Source organism: Lepus europaeus, chromosome 6 (assembly GCF_033115175.1).
Source record: "Lepus europaeus isolate LE1 chromosome 6, mLepTim1.pri, whole genome shotgun sequence".
In the NCBI taxonomy this organism is placed as follows: Eukaryota; Metazoa; Chordata; class Mammalia; order Lagomorpha; family Leporidae; genus Lepus; species Lepus europaeus.
The window spans coordinates 100,792,586-100,812,858 of NC_084832.1; the positions used below are offsets into that span (position 1 = coordinate 100,792,586).

At 45.9% G+C, this 20,273-nt stretch overlaps 1 protein-coding gene across 1 annotated transcript; it reads left to right on the plus strand.

Moving 5' to 3' along the window:
- The first annotated feature begins 6,912 nt into the window (after positions 1–6,912).
- LOC133762159 (phospholipid hydroperoxide glutathione peroxidase-like) lies at positions 6,913–8,595 on the plus strand. Its single transcript, XM_062195203.1, is given in 3 exon segments — positions 6,913–6,954; positions 8,163–8,363; positions 8,365–8,595. Coding segments are annotated over 3 exon segments (474 nt in total).
- The last annotated feature ends 11,678 nt before the right edge of the window (positions 8,596–20,273 follow it).

A 20,273-nucleotide genomic window follows, 5' to 3' on the forward strand; every position in this document is an offset into this window, starting at 1 on the left:
ACAATGGCTGGAGCTGTGCCGATCCAAAGCCAGGAGCCAGGAGCTTCCTCCCAGTTTCCCACACAGGTACAAGGGCCCAGGCATCTGGGCCATCCTCTGCTGCTTTCCCAGGCCACAGCAGAGAGCTGGATCGGAAGTGGAGCAACCGGGACTCTATCCAGCACCCATATGGAATGCTGGCACTGCAGGCAGTGGCTTTACCCGCTACGCCACGGCGCCGGCTCCTGTTTTCTACTTGTATCAAAAGTTAAGTATTCCTAACAGATGACAGTATAGTCTTCAAAACCTTCAAAGTATGCCAGGGAAATGAGGCAGGGGCGCTGAGCCCGAGGTTTCTATTCTGCACTGCTCTGGCCTGTCCTTTCCCCATGTCTGCTCTTAAAACACCAAACCAAGCAAAGCTGTAACCTTGCCACTGATCTGGAAGTGTGGCACCAGCTGCTCCTTTGCATGACTGTGTGACCAGAGTGGAAGAAATGCATGAAAAAGAATGTCAATGGGAGCAACTTGGCCTGCCTGGGAGTGCGCAGGGCTCTTGTCGGCACAATGCTCGCCATCCTTTGTGGCATTCAGTTGGATCCCGGCTAATGATCACAAGGAGCAGCAGTGTGTTTGAAAGGAAAGATGAATTCACAGGAACACTGCTGTCCTAGGAAAGGCTCTGCAGAGCTGTCTTGGAAGAACTGACAGAGTTCAGAGAGCAGAGCCTCATGGATTTTTGTTTATAAGTGAAAGGAATTGCTTTTCTATGCCTTTTTCTTTTTTTTAAAGATTTATTATTTATTTATTTGAAAGAGTTACACAGAGAGGAGAGGCAGAGAGAGAGAGAGAGGTCTTCCATCTGATGGTTCCCTCCTCAGATGGCTGCACACGGCTGGAGCTGCGCCCATCTGAAGCCAGGAGCCAGGAGCTTCTTCCAGGTCTCCCACGTGGGTGCAGGGGCCCAAGGACTTAGGCCATCTTGTACTGCTTTCCCAGGCCATAGCAGAGAGCTGGATTGGAAGTGGAGCAGCCGGGTCTCGAACCAGCGTCCATATGGGATGCAGATGCTTTAGGCCAGGGCGTTAACCCGCTGAGCCACAGCACCAGCCCCCGCCTTTTCTTTTTTCTTTTTTTTTTTTTTTTTAATTTGAAAGAGTAACACAGAGAGGAGAAGAGATGAGAGAGACAGAGATCTTCCATCTGCTGGTTCACTCTTCAGATGGCCACAAATGGCCAGGAATGGACCAGGCTGAAGCCAAGAGTCAGGAACTTCTTCCAGGTCTCCCATGTGGGTAGTAGTGGTCCAAACACTTGGGCCATCTTCTGCTGTTTTCCCAGGCCATTGGCAGGGAGCTGGATCCGAAGTGGAACAGCCAGAACACAAACTGGCAACCATATGGGATGCAGGCATTCATTGTAGGTGGCAGCTTTACCCACTATACCACAATGCCAGCTCCTTTTCGGTGGCTTATTTTTCCCATTTAGATTAAATTGGACTGCCTAGCTCAAGAGAATCAGCAGCAGTGTAAGAATCATCATCAGTATATATTTTAAGAAATGTCTTTAAAAAGAAAAACTTCCAACAAAAGCTTATATATTGGTCAGATAATGAAAATGTGGACAAAGGCTTGCAGGAATCTAACCTTGTGTTTCTTCTAGGAGCAATGATTTAGTATTCACTGGTTTGATGTTCATTTTAGTTTTTTTAAAGTTAAATTTATTTATTTATTTTTTTTTGACAGGCAGAGTGGACAGTGAGAGAGAGAGAGACAGAGAGAAAGGTCTTCCTTTTTGCCATTGGTTCACCCTCCAATGGCCGCCGCGGCTGGCGCGCTGCGGCCGGCGCACCACGCTGATCCGAAGGCAGGAGCCAGGTGCTTATCCTGGTCTCCCATGGGGTGCAGGGCCCAAGCACTTGGGCCATCCTCCACTGCCTTCCCGGGCCACAGCAGAGAGCTGGCCTGGAAGAGGGACAACCGGGACAGAATCCGGCGCCCCGACCGGGACTAGAACCCGGTGTGCCGGCGCCGCTAGGCGGAGGATTAGCCTATTGAGCCGCGGCGCCGGCCATAAAGTTAAATTTATTTATTTTCCTCTACTTGGAAGAGTGAGAGAGCGCTTCCATCTGTGGTTCACTCCCCAAATGTGCACAACAGCCAGAACTCCTTCTGGGTCTCCCACTTGGGTGGCAGGGCCCAGGTACCTGAGCCATCTCCTGCTGCCTCCCAGGATGCATTAGGAAAAATGCTGGATCAGAAGCAGCACAGCTGGGACTTGAACCAGTGCTCCAATATGGGATGCTGATGCAGCAAGCTTAACCCGCTGCACCACAACGCCAGCCCCTGTTCACGGTAACTTCATCAAACACGACGACGTGTTTTCTCTCCTGGGCAAGAGCACTTAAGAGCTACCTGCGGAAATCTTTGACACTTGAAGAATGAAAGCTGGAACAGACCCCTAAGAAGCCCACACATCCTTTCTGGACATGTTTAGGAATTCAGCAGAAACCGCGTTTTCTGTCTCAGGTTGAGGTTGACTACCTCAGGAGGAGATCGTACTGAGGCATCTCTCCCTCCCTTCTCTCTCCCCAGCCTTCTTGCCTTTTCCTTTCTGTATAAGGATTCCCAGTTTCTCATTCTTAGCTCAAACTCTTCTCTGAGCAATAGCACAGCATCAGAGATCAGGAATTTTGTCCCTAGAATTAAGCTGACTCCAGTGCTGGCTCTCCAATTTTGTTCCCTGTGGGTTGTTACATTGGGCGTATTACCTAACCCTCCTAAGCATGTTTTCTCCTCTGTAAGCTAGGAAAACTTAATAATAGGATCTACCTCACTGAGTAGTTGGGAGGATTAACTAAGAAAGTGCACACTACCTGGCATATCGTCGTTCTATAAATAATTGCTGCTATTATCCTTCCTTCCTTCCTTCCTGTCTCCCCTTCTTTCCTTCCTTCCTTTCTTCCGTCTCACCTTTCTCCTTTCCTTCCTTCCTTTCACTAGATAGTAGGGATACTGAGTCACTCGAAACACCACGTCCTCAAGGAGCTCACAGCCTAATTGGGTTGGTAAGAGAGCACAGTAGCAGCCAGCATGCACTAAGCATATACAGTCAGTGCAGAAGAAAACACACAAATGCGCGGGTCAGAACAGAAGCATTAGCAATGCACTGGGGGCAAGAGAGATACTGAACCCCTGAGAGGAGACTGCTTAGCTCTGCCTTTCTGTGGGGTATCCTCGGAGAGCCCTTGTCCCTCTTCGCAGGTCAAGCACAAATCCACATGGCAGGCAGACAGAATGCCACCTGTGCCAGTAATGGCAACAGCTTCAGCTACAAAGGACAGGGCAGGTTAGAATGTCAGGAGGAAGTCACAGGGTAGGTGACTAACCCTGTATTTGAGTGGAGCAGGAAGAACTATCATATTTTTATCAAGTGAACCTGGATTGTAGACATAACAATAGTATGAAGTCGTTATGGAATTAAGTCTCCTACTCCCGTAGCAGCTCTAATGAGGAAATGCTTCCCTAGTTCCTCTCGTGTGACTCTCCTGCCAGTGAACCCATGAGCCGTTTCCTGCCTAAGGATGACAACCGAACCAAGAGGATGAAAAGCTAGGAAGGTATAGAGACTATGTCCCGAGATGAGAGACAGGGGGTAAAGTTTAGAAGTCACTAGTCTAAATTGTCTGCTTTGGATGGTGGTGATGGAGGGGGAAGGGAGCGATGGGAGAAGCACTTTTCTGTGTTCTTTTGGAAAATCTTCTTGGCTGGGGCTAGCACAGTGGGTTAGTGGGTAACACCGCCACCTGCATTGCCGGCATCCCATGTGGATGCCAGTTCGAGTCCAGGCTGCTCCATTTCCTATCCAGCTCTCTGCTATGGCCTGGGAAAGCAGTGGAAGATGGCCCAAGTGCTGGGGCCCCTGCACCCACATGGGAGACCTGGAGGAAACTCCTGGCTCCTGGTTTGGACTGGCCCAGCTCTGGCCATTTTGAGGTCATCTGGGGAGTGAACCAGCGGATGGAAGCTTGTGTGCTCTCTCTCTCTCTCTCTCTCTCTGCGCCTCTCTGTAACTCTGCCTTTCAAATAAATAAATATTTTAAAAAAGAAAGAAAGAAGGAAAGGAAGAAAATCTTCTTGTCTGTCTTAGAAAGTCCAGCACATCTATTATTCTATCTGAATTTTCTGGTTTTGTGAAATACTTCAAATATACAGAAAAGTTAGGAGAATTTTATTATAACAAATACCCCCATACTTGCTACCTAATTTGTTAAACCTTAACATTTTGCATCTTTGCTCTAAGGCTCCCTCTTTGTTGGCACATAACACATCACTGATACAGGTCAAAGGCTCCCCTTAACTCCTCACCAGGTCTGTCCTGCATCCTATGTCAGCTGCTTCTGAGCAATGAGCCGCCGGGACACGCGGGACTGAAACAACATGCGTTTTGTTCACCGTGGCCCCACCAGTCACCTCCGCAGTCCTGCTGTCAGCTGGCCTCATTTATGAGCCTTCCTTCAGCTGTGGGGCAAGTAGGCCACTCTGGTGATCTTGGCCAGGCTCGTTCTCAGGTTTGGGGGTTGGCTGACTGAGGGCTTGAGCTGATGAGCTCAGAGGGACAGCTGGACCTCTCTTCACTGGGTTGCATCTTCCAGGAGACCAGCCCAGCCTTGTGCACATAGTGGGGTTGGGAAAGAGAGCATTGACACAGCATCACTTCCACCAAATTGCACTGATTAAAACAAGTCACCACGCCATCCCAGGTTCAGGGGTGGCGTAACAGACTCCACTGTTGATAAGAAGTGCTACAAAAGTCACATTGCAAAGGGTGTGGACACAGGACAAGAAGAAAAGTTGGGAATATTTTAGCCATCAATGTGTTGTGCTCTCTCTCTCCCCAGCAGAAACCATTATCTTGATTTTATTGTTCTTCATTCTCAGGGGTTTTATTTGTAGCTTTAATGCACAGTGTAGCCATAAGCTGTATATAATGTATTGAAAGCTTTGTCTTCTACATATCATTCAACAGCTTGCTTGCTTGCTTTTGTTGACCCAGTATCATGCTTTTAGGACATAACCATGCTGGTAACCACACAGTCACTTGATTAACCTTGGTTTCACTATATTGCTTTTGTATACTCTGAATGATATGCCTATAGCCCAATTTAATTTCTTATTCATTCTCTCATTTGGTGAAAAGATTTATGTCCTTTATTTGAAAGGCAGAGTGACAGAGAGGGGGAAAAGGGGGATGGGAGGGAGAGTGAGGGAGGGAGGAGGAGAAGGAGAGAGAGAGAATCTTCCATCTGCTGGTTCACACCCAAGATGGCCACAATCATCGAGGCTGGGGCAAACTGAAGCCAGGAGCCAGGAACTCCATCCAGGTCTCCCACATGGGGGCAGAGATCCGAGTACTTGGGCCATCTTCCTCTGCCTTCCCAGGCACATTAGCAGGGAGCTGCATGGGAAGCAGAGGAGCAGGGACTCTGATATGGATGCTGGTGTTGCACACAGCAGCTTAACCCAATGAGCCTCTACTCCAGCCCCCATTCCCTTGAACACTCATTGTTCTCCAAATCCTCATATAAACAAGGCAGGAATATTCAGAATTTTTAATTTTATCACCTGAGAAATATGAAATAGCATTGCTGGGGTGTTGTGTTTGCCTTTCCCTGTTTACGACGAGCAGCATGGCGTGCTTGTTGGCCACTTCCATCTCCCTTTTCATGAGCTGCCTGCTCAAATTGTTTCTCCATATTTTTCCCACAGATTGTTAGCCTTTTTCATATTAATTTTGCAGACACTCTAGATTCTAAATGTTGAGCAGTAAACTTTTGTAAGTTGCTCTTGCAAATCTCCCTTCCCAGTTTATGATTTGGCTTTCCACTTTTATTATCTAGTATTTTTTTTTTGCAGGGTTTCCAATTATAATGTAGTATGACTGATCACCCTTTTCCTTTACGGTTTAGCTTTTCTGTACCTCACTTGGGACATCCTTTTAATCCCCCCAGGAATACTGCTATCACATGTGTGCTCCTAAGAGTCCTCATGGTTTGCTTTTTCTTTTTCAGGCCTCTAATCCATCTGATACTTAATTTTGTGTATTAGGAGGTAAGCATCCAATTTTATTTGGGTATCGAGTAATGTAGGCTGAATACAATCATCAAACATATTATGACAAAAAATCGTGTAGAACAGATGGATATGAATCTTCATGTTGAGGAAGCTCTGAGTAGAAAAGCACAAATAAACCTACAACTAGACCTTTCATGGTAAAACTGCAGAATGCCTAAAGTAAATAAATCTTAATTTTTTTGAAATATCAAAGAAAGAGATTTGAATGAAAATTTCAAAGACTTTAAGTTTCTTAGTTATCATCACCAGAAAATGATTAGTGCTGAGGGCAAATAAGTGCCTATCTAACATTTTATACCCAGCTACACAAGCCCTGTCCATTGCCTCCATTACGGACTACCTGTGACCTTGGGTGCATTATTTTATCTCTTAGCTCCATGTCTCTAAAACATGATTAACACCTTTCCCCCTTCTCGACTGCATAGACCACACAAGAAAAAAGCAACATGGGAAGAGAGATTATAAAGTTCTAAAAACAAATGGATTAATTTGATTCTTGAGAGAAGGATCACATTAATTATGAGGATTTTTTATCTTTTTTTTTTTTTTTTTAGTTGAGGAAAGGCATAGAGGGGTGAATGTGTTACTGCAAAGAAGAATAGAACTCTACCCTAAATAAATATTTATTGGATATCTTTTGTGTACCACACACTGTTTTAGATACTGGAAACATTACATACTGGTGAACAAGACAGATACCATCCCATTCCCGGTCCGGAAGGAGAGATATGTATGAGATACATATGTAATTATAGATGAGGGGGTCCTATGAGAAAATCACAAGGGGAACACAGTTGATATGAGAATAAGAGAAAGCCTCCAGGAAGAAATGACATTTAAGGTAAGACCTGACATATTGTTAGTCATTAGCATACAAGGAATAGAGGAAGATGCTTTCTCTGGTTGAGAAAAAAAATAAAATAAAACCAACAGTCACAAGAGGTATACAAATGAGTAGGAGAAAATGAAGCTATATATATCTGCCTAGAAGACTGAAAACAAAAAACACAAGGCAAATACCAAGGAAATCAACAAAGACAGAGCATGAAAGCTATCCCATAAAGTTATTTGTGAACTCCTGGGCTTTCCCTAGAGATGCGCTAGTGCAGTACGGATCTGATGTTAAGTGTTTATGGGACTGGCCATGTTGTTCTGAGATGACAGGAATGGTGGGATTATATAACAAAGTCATCAGAGCAGCAATTTTGAAAATGCTTTTAAAAGAACTGCAAACTCACTTGAAATGAATAGGAAGAGGGAAATTCTTAGCAAATTAATAGATACTAGCACCAAATGAAAGTTTTGGAACTAGCAATCTAAAAAAGAAAAAGAAAAAAATAAGAAGAAAACAGGATAAAGTTAGAGGCGGCATCAAAATGATAAAGACGAGGCCAGCACCATGGTGTAGCAAGTAGAGCCACCGCCTACAGTGCCAGCATCCCATATGGGTGCCAGTTCAAGTCCCAGCTGCTTCTCTTCTGATCCAGCTCTCTGCAATGGCCTGGGAAAGCAGTAGAAGATGGCCCAAGCGCTTGGGCCCCTGCACCCTTGTGGGAGACCTGGAAGAAGCTCCTGGCTCCTGGCTTCAGATGGGTCCAGCTCCAGCCGTTGAGGCCATTTGCGGAGTGAACCAGTGGATGGAAAACCTCTATCTCTGTCTCTCCCTCTGTAACTCTACTTCTCAAATAAATAAATAACTTTTGAAAAAATGATAAAGGGTGAGTGGCCAATGAATTTGAAAGTAGATCACTAGAAATTCTTCATACTGAACAACACAGAGAAAAAACATTATCAGGGCTCTGTGAGAAAACACCAGAAGACCTAAACTCATGTCACTGAAGTCTCAGAAGAAAAGCAGAGAGCATGTGGTGCTGAAAAAATTACTTAAAGAGCCATTGGCTGAAAACTTCCGCAATTTAGTGAACAATATAAACCTGTAGATTTAAGAAGTGCAGTAAGCCCCCAAAAGGATAAACTCAATGAAATCTACACCCGTAAGCATTAGAACCAAGCTGCTGAACTCTAAAGACAACTAAAAACTCCTGAAAGCAACCAGGGAACACCAAGTTGTTACTTACAGTGAAACACTGTAAGCGCTGTGCGCACTCCACGCCCGAGTTCTCAGCCAATGACGTCGACGGGCGCATGGTTCGCCTGGACAAGCACTGGGCCTTGGTGTGCATCGTCACCCACGTGGCCTCTCAAAGAGGCAGAACCGACGTGAGTGACACTCAGCTCGTCGCCCTGCACGCGTGCTAGCTACGCTGAGTGCGAATGACGGATCCTGGCCTTCCGCTGCCATCAGGTGGGGAGGCAGGAGCCGGGGAGTAAGGCAGAGATCAAAGAGCCCACCGCTGGCTATAAGGGCAAATTCGATACGCGCAGCAAGACCTGCGGGAACGGCGACAGCGCACCGGTGCTGTGGCAGTGGGTGAGAGCGCAGCCCCAAGACGGTGGCACCCTGCGGAACGCCGTCCAATAGAAGCTCACCAAGGACGGCTGCGCGGGGAAGCGGGACGGCCCTGTGGAGGAGCCCTGATGAGAGAGGCACTTGCCCTGCAGTCTCCAGCTCCACAAGCGCCTTCTCCCCGCCCCCAGGACTGTCTGCCTGCAAACCAGCCCACCGCGTGTACCCTGCTGGAGGAAGGTCCCAGGACCGCCCGGCTTCAGCTCACTGCCCCCACCCTGGCTGCCTTGTGGGAATAAAACATGGAAATCCGAGAAAGAAATGAAAAAGAAAAAAAATTGTAACAGTGTCCAATGAAGATACAGTATACGTGGATGGAATGCATAAAACAACTACAACATAAAGCCAGGCCTATAGGGTAACAAAGTCTCTACATCAAAAGTTACCAGACAGGGGCTGGCGTTGTGGTGCAGCGGGTTAAAGCCCTGGCCTAAAGCGCCGGCATCCCATGTGGGCACCGGTTCTAGTCCCTGCTGCTCCTCTTCCAATCCAGCTCTCTGCTGTGGCCTGGGAAAGCCGTTGCGAACATCTGGGGAGTGAACCAGCAGATGGAAAACCTCTCTCTCTGACTCTCCCTCTCTATAACTGTCTTTCAAATAAATAAAATAATAAATAAAATAAATATTTTAAAAAGTCACGAGACAACAATGAAGATTCTGGAGCATTCAAGCAAATGAAATAAGCCCCAAAGTATCAAAGGACTGTGGTATCACAACCTTAGAAAAATTCTAAATAGAGAGTTGCCCATGGAGGATCCTTATGCAACCCTATATCCAATCACAAATCCTCCCTGTTATCTTTTAAATCTGTCTACTTCTCTGCCTCCCCCTGGTACCTCCCTAACCAAGACCACCATTTCTTGCTTATAAGCCATTCTGCCAGCTAGTCTCCCCAAATCTGGTTTTGCCTCTTCTCCATTCTGAATCCCAACATAATTATCTAAAACTCAAATGCCATTATGTCGTGTCCCTACCTAAAACATGCCAGTGCTTCCTCTTGCTTTTAAAGTAGAGAGTAAAGGCTCTCATCTGGTTTTCAAGTCCTTTCACGGTTTGTCTCCTGACTTCTCCCAGTCTCCCCATTGCCAACCCTCCCACCCGACCCCAGTTTTGATCAAAACAACAGGTGCCTAGCTGGCGTGGGCTCATGGGCCATTATTTGGTGACCTCTGCTTTAGACAACTGACCTACAGATTTATGGATATGCTATTTTCTTTCATCTCTTGAATACCACATACTCTGTCTCTGGAATGTTCCCTCCTTTTATCTGACTACCTTCCATTCATCACCAACGCTCATCTTGGATGCCACTTCTTCAGGGACTCTTGCCCCAGATTCCCTGTTTCTCTACCACCAGTTTTACACTTACCACGCTAAAGTATTTACTTGTTCATGTCTGTAACGATCCCATCACCTGTCTGTAACCTTTCTAAGCACAGAAACTGTCATGTCCACATTCTAGTCTCTAAAGCCGAGCAGAGGACTAAGCACTATAGCCTCAAATAAAACTTTTATTGTTTCCATTGAGCAAATGAAAGACCAGAGACCCTCTGGCTCACCCAGCCCTGGTCTTAAAAATGTAGGGCTTGAGAAACAGTAGCTGGCTAGGTAGTCATATCTCCATGGAAGCTAGGATCTGTTTTTTGGGCAAAGCATCCATCTCTTCCCTTTGGCCTGACTTTTTCCTCCAAGGCAACAGAGGTCCAAAATTAAGGACCAACCACTGGATCTCTGCTTGGGTAGCACCCAGCTCCTCCAGGAGGCAACTCGGAGCTCTCAGCTCTGTCTGACCCCACTTCCTGCAAGCACTCTCAGCCGCTGATTTTAAAAATAAGCCTTGAGGGGGAAATTACTACATCTCTTTCCAAATGCTGTTGTGAATGCCAAAAGTGGTGGGCACTGAACCATTGTGGTTAAGGGTGGAGCAACCACCATTCAGCCGGGCATCCTGGGGACTCTCTTCGCCTGTTCCAGGTCCTCCCTTTCCAGGCCATCACCAATAAAGTGTAAAAGGGACAGCATTCTCTGCCAAGCCTTCAGACAATCAAGCAGCTGAATGGTCAACGATGGGTCCTGTCGTGAACAGGTGTTAATCCCGGGCACAAACCTAAACCCTTCCTGCAAGGTCTTATGGTCTAGTTGAAAAAATAAGACAGGCACATGTGAGCCATTTAGAGATGAGTAAAAATGCAATTTCTTCATTTCCTCATGTAGCTTTGTAAGTATTTACTCAGTATCAGACACCGTGTGGGATGCTGGGTTACAAAGATGGACAAGAAGGATCCCTGTGTGCAAGCAACTGCCCATCTAAAGAATGAATGTAGAAGTCGGAAGATTACAAGTGCAAAGAGGGTTTTGAGTGTGAAGAAATCCATAAAGGCTGGAGCTGCCAGAGAGATAGGACTTGGACTGGTCTTGAAGGGAGTTGAGAAAGGAATGAATGAAAGGAGAAAAGAATTCCAGTTAAATGAGATGATGTGGCTGGAGGTGTGGAGGACTGGATGCAGTCAGGAGGGGAGTTGAGGAGCAGGAAACAAAGCTGGCAGGGCAGTAAGGGATCAGATCCTCAATTTAACTCCAAGGAGGGGAGAGGGTGACAGCCTTCCTCTTCATTAAAACAGCTACAACGCACACTCCCTAAAACTCAGTGGTTTTCTGTATTTTCACAAAGTTATATAACTTTTACCACAATCTAATTCCAGAACAGATAACATCCTTTTGAATATTTCAGGACAGAGAATTCATGGAATAAAGTTGTATCTCATGCAGCTTTCTCTGGCTACAAGAGCAGAGACATGGAGTTGGCCATGGAGGTAGGCTAACGGGCTCAGGGGCTTGGAGACCTGCACCAGAATAGGTCACAGGGCCGTGTGCTTTCTGGGCTTTTCTCATCCCACCCAAGACCGCTGGATTTAAGACAGGATAGTTTATTGCAATAGTAATCCGTAGCTTTGTTGCCTTGTATTTGCTTCTCTAGTTCCAAAAACGTGGCTATTTGTGTCATCAGTTGGAAGTGAGGCTAAAAGCAAATCACCTGGCCAGCGCCGCGGCTCGCTTGGCTAATCCTCTGCCTGCAGCACCAGCACCCTGGGTTCTAGTCCCAGTTGGGGCGCTGGATTCTGTCCCAGTTGCTCCTCTTCCAGTCTGGCTCTCTGCTGCGGCCCGGGAAGGCAGTGGAGGATGGCCCAAGTGCTTGGGCCCTGCACCCGTATGGGAGACCAGGAGGAAGCACCTGGCTCCTGGCTTCAAATCGGCACAGCGCTCTGGCTGTAGCAGCCATTTGGGGGGTGAACCAATGGAAGGAGGACCTTTCTGTCTCTCTCTCTCTCTCTCTCTGTGTCTCTCTCTCACTGTCTAACTCTGCCTGTCAAAAAAAAAATTTTTTTAATTAAAAAAAAAAAAAAAAAGCAAATCACCTCTGGACAACCTCCTTCCCTGACCTCTGTTGTAGGAATTCTGAGCTCTTTGTTGTGATTGTACTGGGGAAGGAATAGAAAGAGCCTGTTTGGAGCAGTAGGAGCTGAAGGTGACAGAACAGAGAGAAGCAAAGGCAGGGGGTTGGTCCCTAAAACTTTGACCAGCCAAAGAGTGCTTTCTTTCTGGCTCAGCAGGATGGCAGTGTGCTCTCTCCTGGAGGTGGGAGTCCAGGTCCCAGGGTATCAAAAGGAATCCTACATCCAAGAATGGTACAGCAACCTTCTTGTGGCCCCAAAAGATGACAAGTCATGGACATGGAGCACAACAATTCTAAATGGACTGAGAGCCGAAGGGGCACCTCTAAGTATTCTACCCCACATAAAACTCCTAGGATTTTCCCTACCCAGGGGGCTGGGTCCCATGAGGACTGTGTTACACAGCACCATCTTGGCAGCATGGAGCTCAAAGTCACATTTAAAGAAGCTAAAGGCGTGTATATATTTTTTTTTTTTTGGCCAGGCAGAGTTAGACAGTGAGAGAGAAAGAGTTATAGACAGTGAGAGACAGAGAGAAAGGTCTTCTTTCCGTTGGTTCACTCCCCTAATGGCTGCTATGGCCGCCACTGTGCCAATCCGAAGCCAGGAGCCAGATGCTTCCTCCCGGTCTCCCATGTGGGTGCAGGGGCCCAAGCACTTGGGCCATCCTCCACTGCCTTCCCGGGCCACAGCAGAGAGCTGGACTGGAAGAGGAGCGACGAGGACTAGTACCTAGTACCCCAACCAGGACTAGAAGCTGGGGTACTGGTGTGCAGGCGGAGGATTAGCCAAGTGAGCATGGTGCTGGCCAGAGTGTGTACTTTCTTGAGAAGTTGTATTACGTCAGGGTCAGTAGCACAGATTCTGGGGCCTGACTGGCTGTGATTGCGCTGTGACTCCGCTGTGCGTTAGCTGTGGGACCTTGGGCCTGTTACTTTACCTCTCTGTATCTGGGTTGCTCTGCATGGGGATGGGAATCAATTATCACGTGGTGTATTTCTGAGTAGTTAATGAATGACCTTTACAAAATACTTCTAACAGTGCCCAGAACACACAGGAAGGAACACACATAGGTAGCACTTAGGTAGTTTTTATTACTAATCACTGAGAGAGAAATAAGTCACTAGGGCAGGAGGTGGAATGTTTTCCCATAGGAGAGGAGAACTACTGTGTTGAGTGGAAACAAGAGTGGGAAAATGTGTAGGGAGAAAGAAGAAAAAATAGGAAAGCAAAGAAAATGTTCAGGTTGAGAGACCTTTAAAAATTAATTTTTTCTGAGAGCCAGCAATGCAGTGCAGCAGGTTAAGCCACCACCTATGACATTGGCATTCCATATCAGAGTGCTGGTTTGAGTACCAGCTGTTCCACTTCCAGCCCAGCTCCCTGCTAATGCACCTGGGAAGGCATGGATGTTGGCCCAAGTGCTTGGATCTCCATGTGGAGACCAGGATGGACCCAGACTGTTGCAACTATTTTAGGAGTGAACCAGTGGTCTCTGTCTCTCCCCCTCCCTCTTTTTCTGTCTCTTCCTCTCTCTCTCTCTCTCTCTCTGATGTTCTGCATTTCAAATAAATAAATAAATCTTTTTAAAAATTATTTTATTTTCTGATTGACAAGATTGTATATGTTACGGCATACATATACTATATATATATTGGAAATATCAAATCAAATCAATACATGCATTATCTCACATACTGATCCTTTTTGTGATGAGAACATTTAAAATACTCTTACAGCAATTTTCACTATAAAACACATTTTTATTAGCTATGGTCACCATATTGTATAATAAATTTTCTGAATGTATTCCTACTAACTGAAAATGTGTCCTTTCTCCAAAATCTCTCCAACCCTTCCCTCTTCCTAGTCCCTTGATAACCACTCTTTTACTTTATGCTTCCAAGAGTTCAACTTTTTGGATTATACATACAAAGGGACTCCAAAAAGTTCATGGAAAATGGAATTAAAAGATGTTTATTTTGGTACACAAAGGTTTTTGAACTCCAGGCATAATTTTTCAAAATATGCATTTTCTATGAACTTTTTGAGGACCCTGCATATCTATGATTTTCAAATTTTTACACCAAAATTAACTTACCTTTTAATTCCATTTTCTTTTTAAAGGTACCCCCATATAAATAAAAACATGCTGTTTTGTGTTTCTTTGCATACTGTCCTGCACAATCACCTATGTTGTTGCAAATGATTGGATTGCCGTGTTTAAAAAAAAATATTTATTTGAAAGAAAGAGGGAGAGAGAGAGAGAGAGAGAGAGAGATCTTCCATCCACTGGTTCACTCTCCAAATGTCTACAATGGCTAGGACTGGGCAAGGCTGAAGCCAGGTGTTTCATCCAGGTCTCCCACAGAGAAGCAGGAACCCAGGCACTTGGATCATCTTCCGCTGCCTTCCCACGTGCATTAGCAGGGAGCTGGATCAGAAGTGGAGCAGCTGGGACACCAACTGGCGCCCACATGGGATGCCTGTGTTTGCAGGTCCTGATTGCCTTCTTTATTAAAGACTGAATAGAACCTCCTTACCCATTCCTCTGGTAATGGACATTCAAAGCTGATCCCATATCTCGGTTATTGTGAATAGTGCTACAATAAACACAGAGTGCACGTATCCCTAATTTTATTTTATTTTGGATATATAAACAGAATTTTATTTTATTTTATTTCTTTTGGATATATGACCAGAGGTGAAACATCTGACTAGGTTGGTTATTCTATTTTTAATGTTGTGAGGAAGCGCCATGCTGTTTTCCTTAATGATTGTACTAATTTGTGTCACCACCAATCATGTACAAGGTTCTCTTTCCTCCATTTCTTTGCCAACACTATCTCTTGTTGTATTGTTAAGGCTATCTGAGGTGCCATCTCGCTGTGGTTTCAATGCACTTCTCTGATAAACAGCGATATTAAGCATTTTTTTTCATGCATTTCTTGCCATGCTTTCTTTTGAGAAATGTCTCTTCAGATCCTTGGCTCGGTTTTAAATTGAGTTATGTTTTCTTACTACCAAGGTATTTGCATCCTTTATGTATTGTGAGTACTGATTCCTGATCCAGTGTTTGGCTCCCAAATATTTCCTCCCATTCTGTAGGAAGCAGCTTAGTTTGATGCAGTCCCGTTTGTCTATTTTTGCTTTTGTTGTCTGTGCTTTGGGGTCAGATCCAAGAAATCTTTACCCAGACCAATGTCAAGAAAGTTTCCCGTTGTTTTCTCCTCATAGTTGTACAGTTCCAGATCTTACATTTAAGCCTTTAATTCGTTTTAGTTGCTCTTTGTCTATGGGGTGAGATCCAGGCCCAATTTCATTCTTCTGCATGTGGGTATTGAGTTTTCCTAACAGCATTTATTGGTGAGGTTATTCTCCCCCTATTGTATTATTGGCACCTTTGTCAAAGATCAGCTCATCATACATGTGTGCATTTGTTTCTGGGCTCACTCTAATGCTATTCTTAGCTATCTCTAATGCTAACCGCTTGGTGCTTCCTCTGTTCTATTGGTTCTTGCACCAGTACTATACCGTTTTGATTACTATAGCTTTGTAATAGATGTGATATCAAACAATGTGTTGCCACTAGTTTGTTGCTTTTACTCAAAATCACTTTGGCTATTCAGGGCCTTCTGTAGTTTCGTGTGAATTTTAGAATTCTTTCCTTCTATATTGGAATTTTCATTGAGATTGCATTGAGTCTGTAGATTACTTCCCATTCTATGAATATATTAACAATATTACTTTTTCCAGCCCATGAACAAAAAAATCTTTCCATTAATTTTTGTTTTCTCTTTCATTTTTCTCATCAGTATTTTATAGTTTTTAGTGTACAGATCTTTTACTTCTTTGGTTAAAATTATTCCTAAGTGTTTGTTTATTTTTATGCTACTCTAATGGGATTGTTTATTACTTTTTGGATAGTTCATTGTCAGTGTACAAAAATGGTATCAATTTTGTATTCCACAGCTTTATTAAATTTGCTTGTTAGTTTGAACAGCTTTTTGTGGCATTTTTAGTGTATATATATATATATATATATACATATATATATACATACTCTAGTATATGTTAGTGTGTGTGTGTATATATATATATGTATGTATGTATATATATATATCCATGTCTTTACAAACAGACTAACTTCCGGACATGAAATGTTTAAGATAAACAGCATTTATACATAAAAAAGAGGGCATGAAAATAAACACAGATGGTGGCAGACATAGTGGTACAGCAGGTTAAGCCACCACTTGTGACACAAGCACCCTGTGTCAGAGCGCTGGTTCAAGTCCTGGCTGCTCCGCTTCCTACCCAGTTCCCTGCTAATGTACCTGGAAAAGCAGTGGAGAATGGCCCAGGTGCTTGAGCCCCTGCAACCCATGTGGGAGACCTGGATGATCTCCAGCACTGGCTGTTGTGGCCATTTGGGAAGTGAACCAGTGGATGCAAGATCTCTCTCTCTCTCTCTCTCTCTCTCTCTCTCTCTCTCTCTGATTCTCTTGCCTTTCAAATAAATAAATAAATCTTTTGGATTTTTTTTTTTTGACAGGCAGAGTGGACAGTGAGAGAGAGAGAAAGGTCTTCCTTTGCCGTTGGTTCACCCTCTGATGGCTGCCGTGGCTGGCGCACCTCGCTGATCCGAAGCCAGGAGCCAGGTGCTTCTCCTGGCCTCCCATGGGGTGCAGGGCCCACGCACTTGGTCCATCCTCCGCTGCACTCCCGGGCCACAGCAGAGAGCTGGACTGGAAGAGGGGCAACCAGGACAGAATCCGGTGCCCCGACCGGGACTAGAACCCAGTGTGCTGGCGCCGCAAGCAGAGGATTAGCCTTTTGAGCTGCGGTGCCGGCCATAAATAAATAAATCTTTAAATAAAATAGATACTAAACAGGGAGGAGAAATACATGAAATAGGGAGATAAATGACAGGCAGGAAGTAAAACATTGAGAATTAAATAAATCACATAATAATAGAGAATAATTATATATAGAGAAAAATGGTGGCAAATATTAACTGGTCAGATTATACAAGTGAGAGAGAGCAACTCCTATGGATGATAAACCCAGAGTGAAATATAAAAACTTGCATTAGATAACAGGAAAAACAAATGGAAGACACGAGGGAGTGAGGTGTAGGAACTAGGTCAGCAGAGAGGGAACGGCTTGCAGCGTGTGGCGTGGACGGCCCTCTGCCCCAGCCCTGCCACCTCCTCCCTGCCCACCCCACGCCTACGCCGCGCAGTGCCCTGAACTCTGACTTCCGGATCATGTCGTTCTCTTCTCTGCTCGGGAACTCCCTGTCCTCTGTTCTGAATGGTACAGAGATCTATTTTCCTCTGTTGGTTTTCTGGCTGTTTTGTGTATGTAAGTCTTGTCTCCATTCCAAAAGCCTTGCATCCCACGAATCGTGGTCTCCCCCTCCCTTGCTGGCATGCCACCCAGCGTGGAGCTAGGAGGAAATGTATTGAAAAGCGGCCATGGTGCAGAGCAGCCCAGCCTCCAGCTGTCACTGTCGCCACCCACCCTGCAGGACATCACCGGTCCCCCCACCAGTGCCGTTCCTAAAAGCAAAACCTCAGGGGAACTTGTCTGTCCTGCCTTGACACAAGGAAATATACACGCAGGATCTGATCACCCCTCCTGGCCTGTTTTTCCTCAGGGCTTAGACCTCTACAGCTCCTCATTCTCCTACAGAACACGGGTTTCCCCCACAAAACCGTGAGCTCCCAGAGGGCCGACACTTTGTGGACAGACTTGCAGAAATGCGTTAGGATGGGCAGGAGCTAATGGTCTGCACCCATCACTTCTAACCGTCTGGAAATGTCCACCATCTTGTAGTCATGGGCTTGCTCCCACAAACGGAGATCATGTGCAGGCAGGAGGGAGACTTGGGCATAACAAAGGAGACAAAGGATTCCCATCCCACTACAGGGACTCTTAGGATCCAGGGAGACTTTTGGTCATCTTGGCCAAATGAAACTCCCCCAGACTGATCTAAACCAGTTCTTTTCCTCCTAGACAAGAGGAAGGAAAAGCCCCATTCGCAACCACAGAGAAATGAAAGTCTTCCTCACTGATTATATACAATTTACAGCCGAGTGTTTCATTTGGTGCCCAGGAGCCTGTAATAGCTGGAATTACTCTTGTTCCTCTTCCTCTTTGAAAGGCCAGAGCTGAGAAGTGCTCTGTGATTATATGTCAGGGAGTGAACCTCCGTGCCACACTTGCCCAGTTCTCTGTGTGTGTGTGTGTGTGTGTCTGCTTCCAGAAGCAAAATCTTCCCATCTCCTGGCACTGTCTCTCAATTCATGTGTAATAATATATTTTTAAGATTTATTTATTTATTTGAAAGGCAGAGTTACAGAGAAGCAGAGGCAGAGAGAGAGAGAGAGGTCTTCTATCCACTGGTTCACTACCCAGATGAGTATGCCGATCCAAAGCCAGGAGCCAGGAGCTTCTTCCGGGTCTCCCACTCAGGTACAGGGTCTCAAGCACTTGGGCCATCTTCTACTGCTTTCCCAGGCCATAGCAGAGAGCTGGATCAGAAATGGAGCAGGCAGGACTTGAACCAGCGCCCCTATGGGATACCAGCACCATAGGTGGCAGCTTTACCTGCTACACCACAGGTGTCAGTCCCTTTGTGTAACGAATCGAAACATGAGGATGGCGTATGTGTGTGTGTGTGTGTGTGTGTGAGATTTTACCCAACCTTTTTGAGGAGGAGGAAGGAAAGAAGGGAAAAGAGGAAGAAGCAGGCTCGCACCTGACAAGTTCCTGTATGAATCGAGAACTCCAGCATGAACAGAGCAGAAAGGGCAGTGGGTCCACCTGTGAGGGCACTGATGGTTCCCACAGGGCAGAGGTGAGGTGCTGGAGGTAAATGAGGGTGAATGCCACCCCGTGCAGATGGGCTGTGCCCATTTCTCTGCAGGAGTTTTGTAGGGATGGAATGCAATATGAAATATTAGAAACCCTAAGTCTTGGATCACAAAGTCTTCCAGCAAAGGGCCACATGGTTTCTGTTCCATCCACTCAACCCTGCCCTTACCCTGCAAAAGCAGACAGGGAGTGTGTCACAATCAGACACGGCAGTGTTCCAATAAAACTTTATTTATTTATTTATTTATTTATTTATTTATTTATTTGACAGGCAGAGTGGATAGTGAGAGAGAGAGACAGAGAGAAAGGTCTTCCTTTGCCGTTGGTTCACCCTCCAATGGCCGCTACGGCCAGCGCACCGCGCTGATCCGATGGCAGGAGCCAGGAGCTTCTCCTGGTCTCCCATGTGGGTGCAGGGTCCAAGGACCTGGGCCATCCTCCACTGCCTTCCCGGGCCATAGCAGAGAGCTGGCCTGGAAGAGGGGCAACCGGGATAGAATCCAGCGCCCCAACTGGGACTAGAACCCGGTGTGCCGGCGCCGCAAGGCGGAGGATTAGCCTGTTAAGCCACGGTGCTGGCCCAGATAAAACTTTATTTACAAGAGCAGGTAGAGGGACAGATATGGCTGGTAGGCCACAGTCGGCTGAGCCCTGTCCTGCGTGATTTAATACTGTAAGAATCTTGTTTTGAAAAATCTTGAAATGTGTAGGCCAAGTGCAGAATCAGGATGGAGAATGGAAGGAGGAGGAGGAAGTGGCAGAAAAGGAGTAGAGTTGTTTTTAGAACAGAAAACAACATGGGAACATCTGGGTACTCAGAGGATACAAATCCCAGTTTGAGGAATCTGTGGGTGAGCTTGGGAAGCCTTCAGGCAGGGCCCTGGGCACTTACCATGCGCACAGCTGGCAGCAAGAATGAGATGCACAAGCTGGGTCCTGACATAAAAGGATTGGCTAACTCTGTTGGTCTTCTAGGTAACACATTCACATGGAACATAGTGACTTCAAACAAGAATAAGTATGCATTCTAGCTGATGGTTTCTCTGGATCAGGTTCACAAGGATGTCTTGGCCAGGTGGTCAGGTTCCTGGTTCCTGGTTTCACACGAGGTCCAGTTGAGATTCAGCCAGACTGCAGTCATCTGAAGGGTGGACAGGCCTGGATGACCTGCACCACATGTCCCCTGAGCTACCCCTGACTCCTCGTGTGAGGTCTCCGGTCTTCTCCACGTGGGTGTCTCCGCAGCTGGCTTGAGTGTCCTCACAGAGTGGCAGCCGGCTTCCCCCTAAGTCATCCCCAAGAGAACGAGGTAGACACTTCCATCCCCTTCATACACAGTCGTGCCATCCCCTTCCACTGT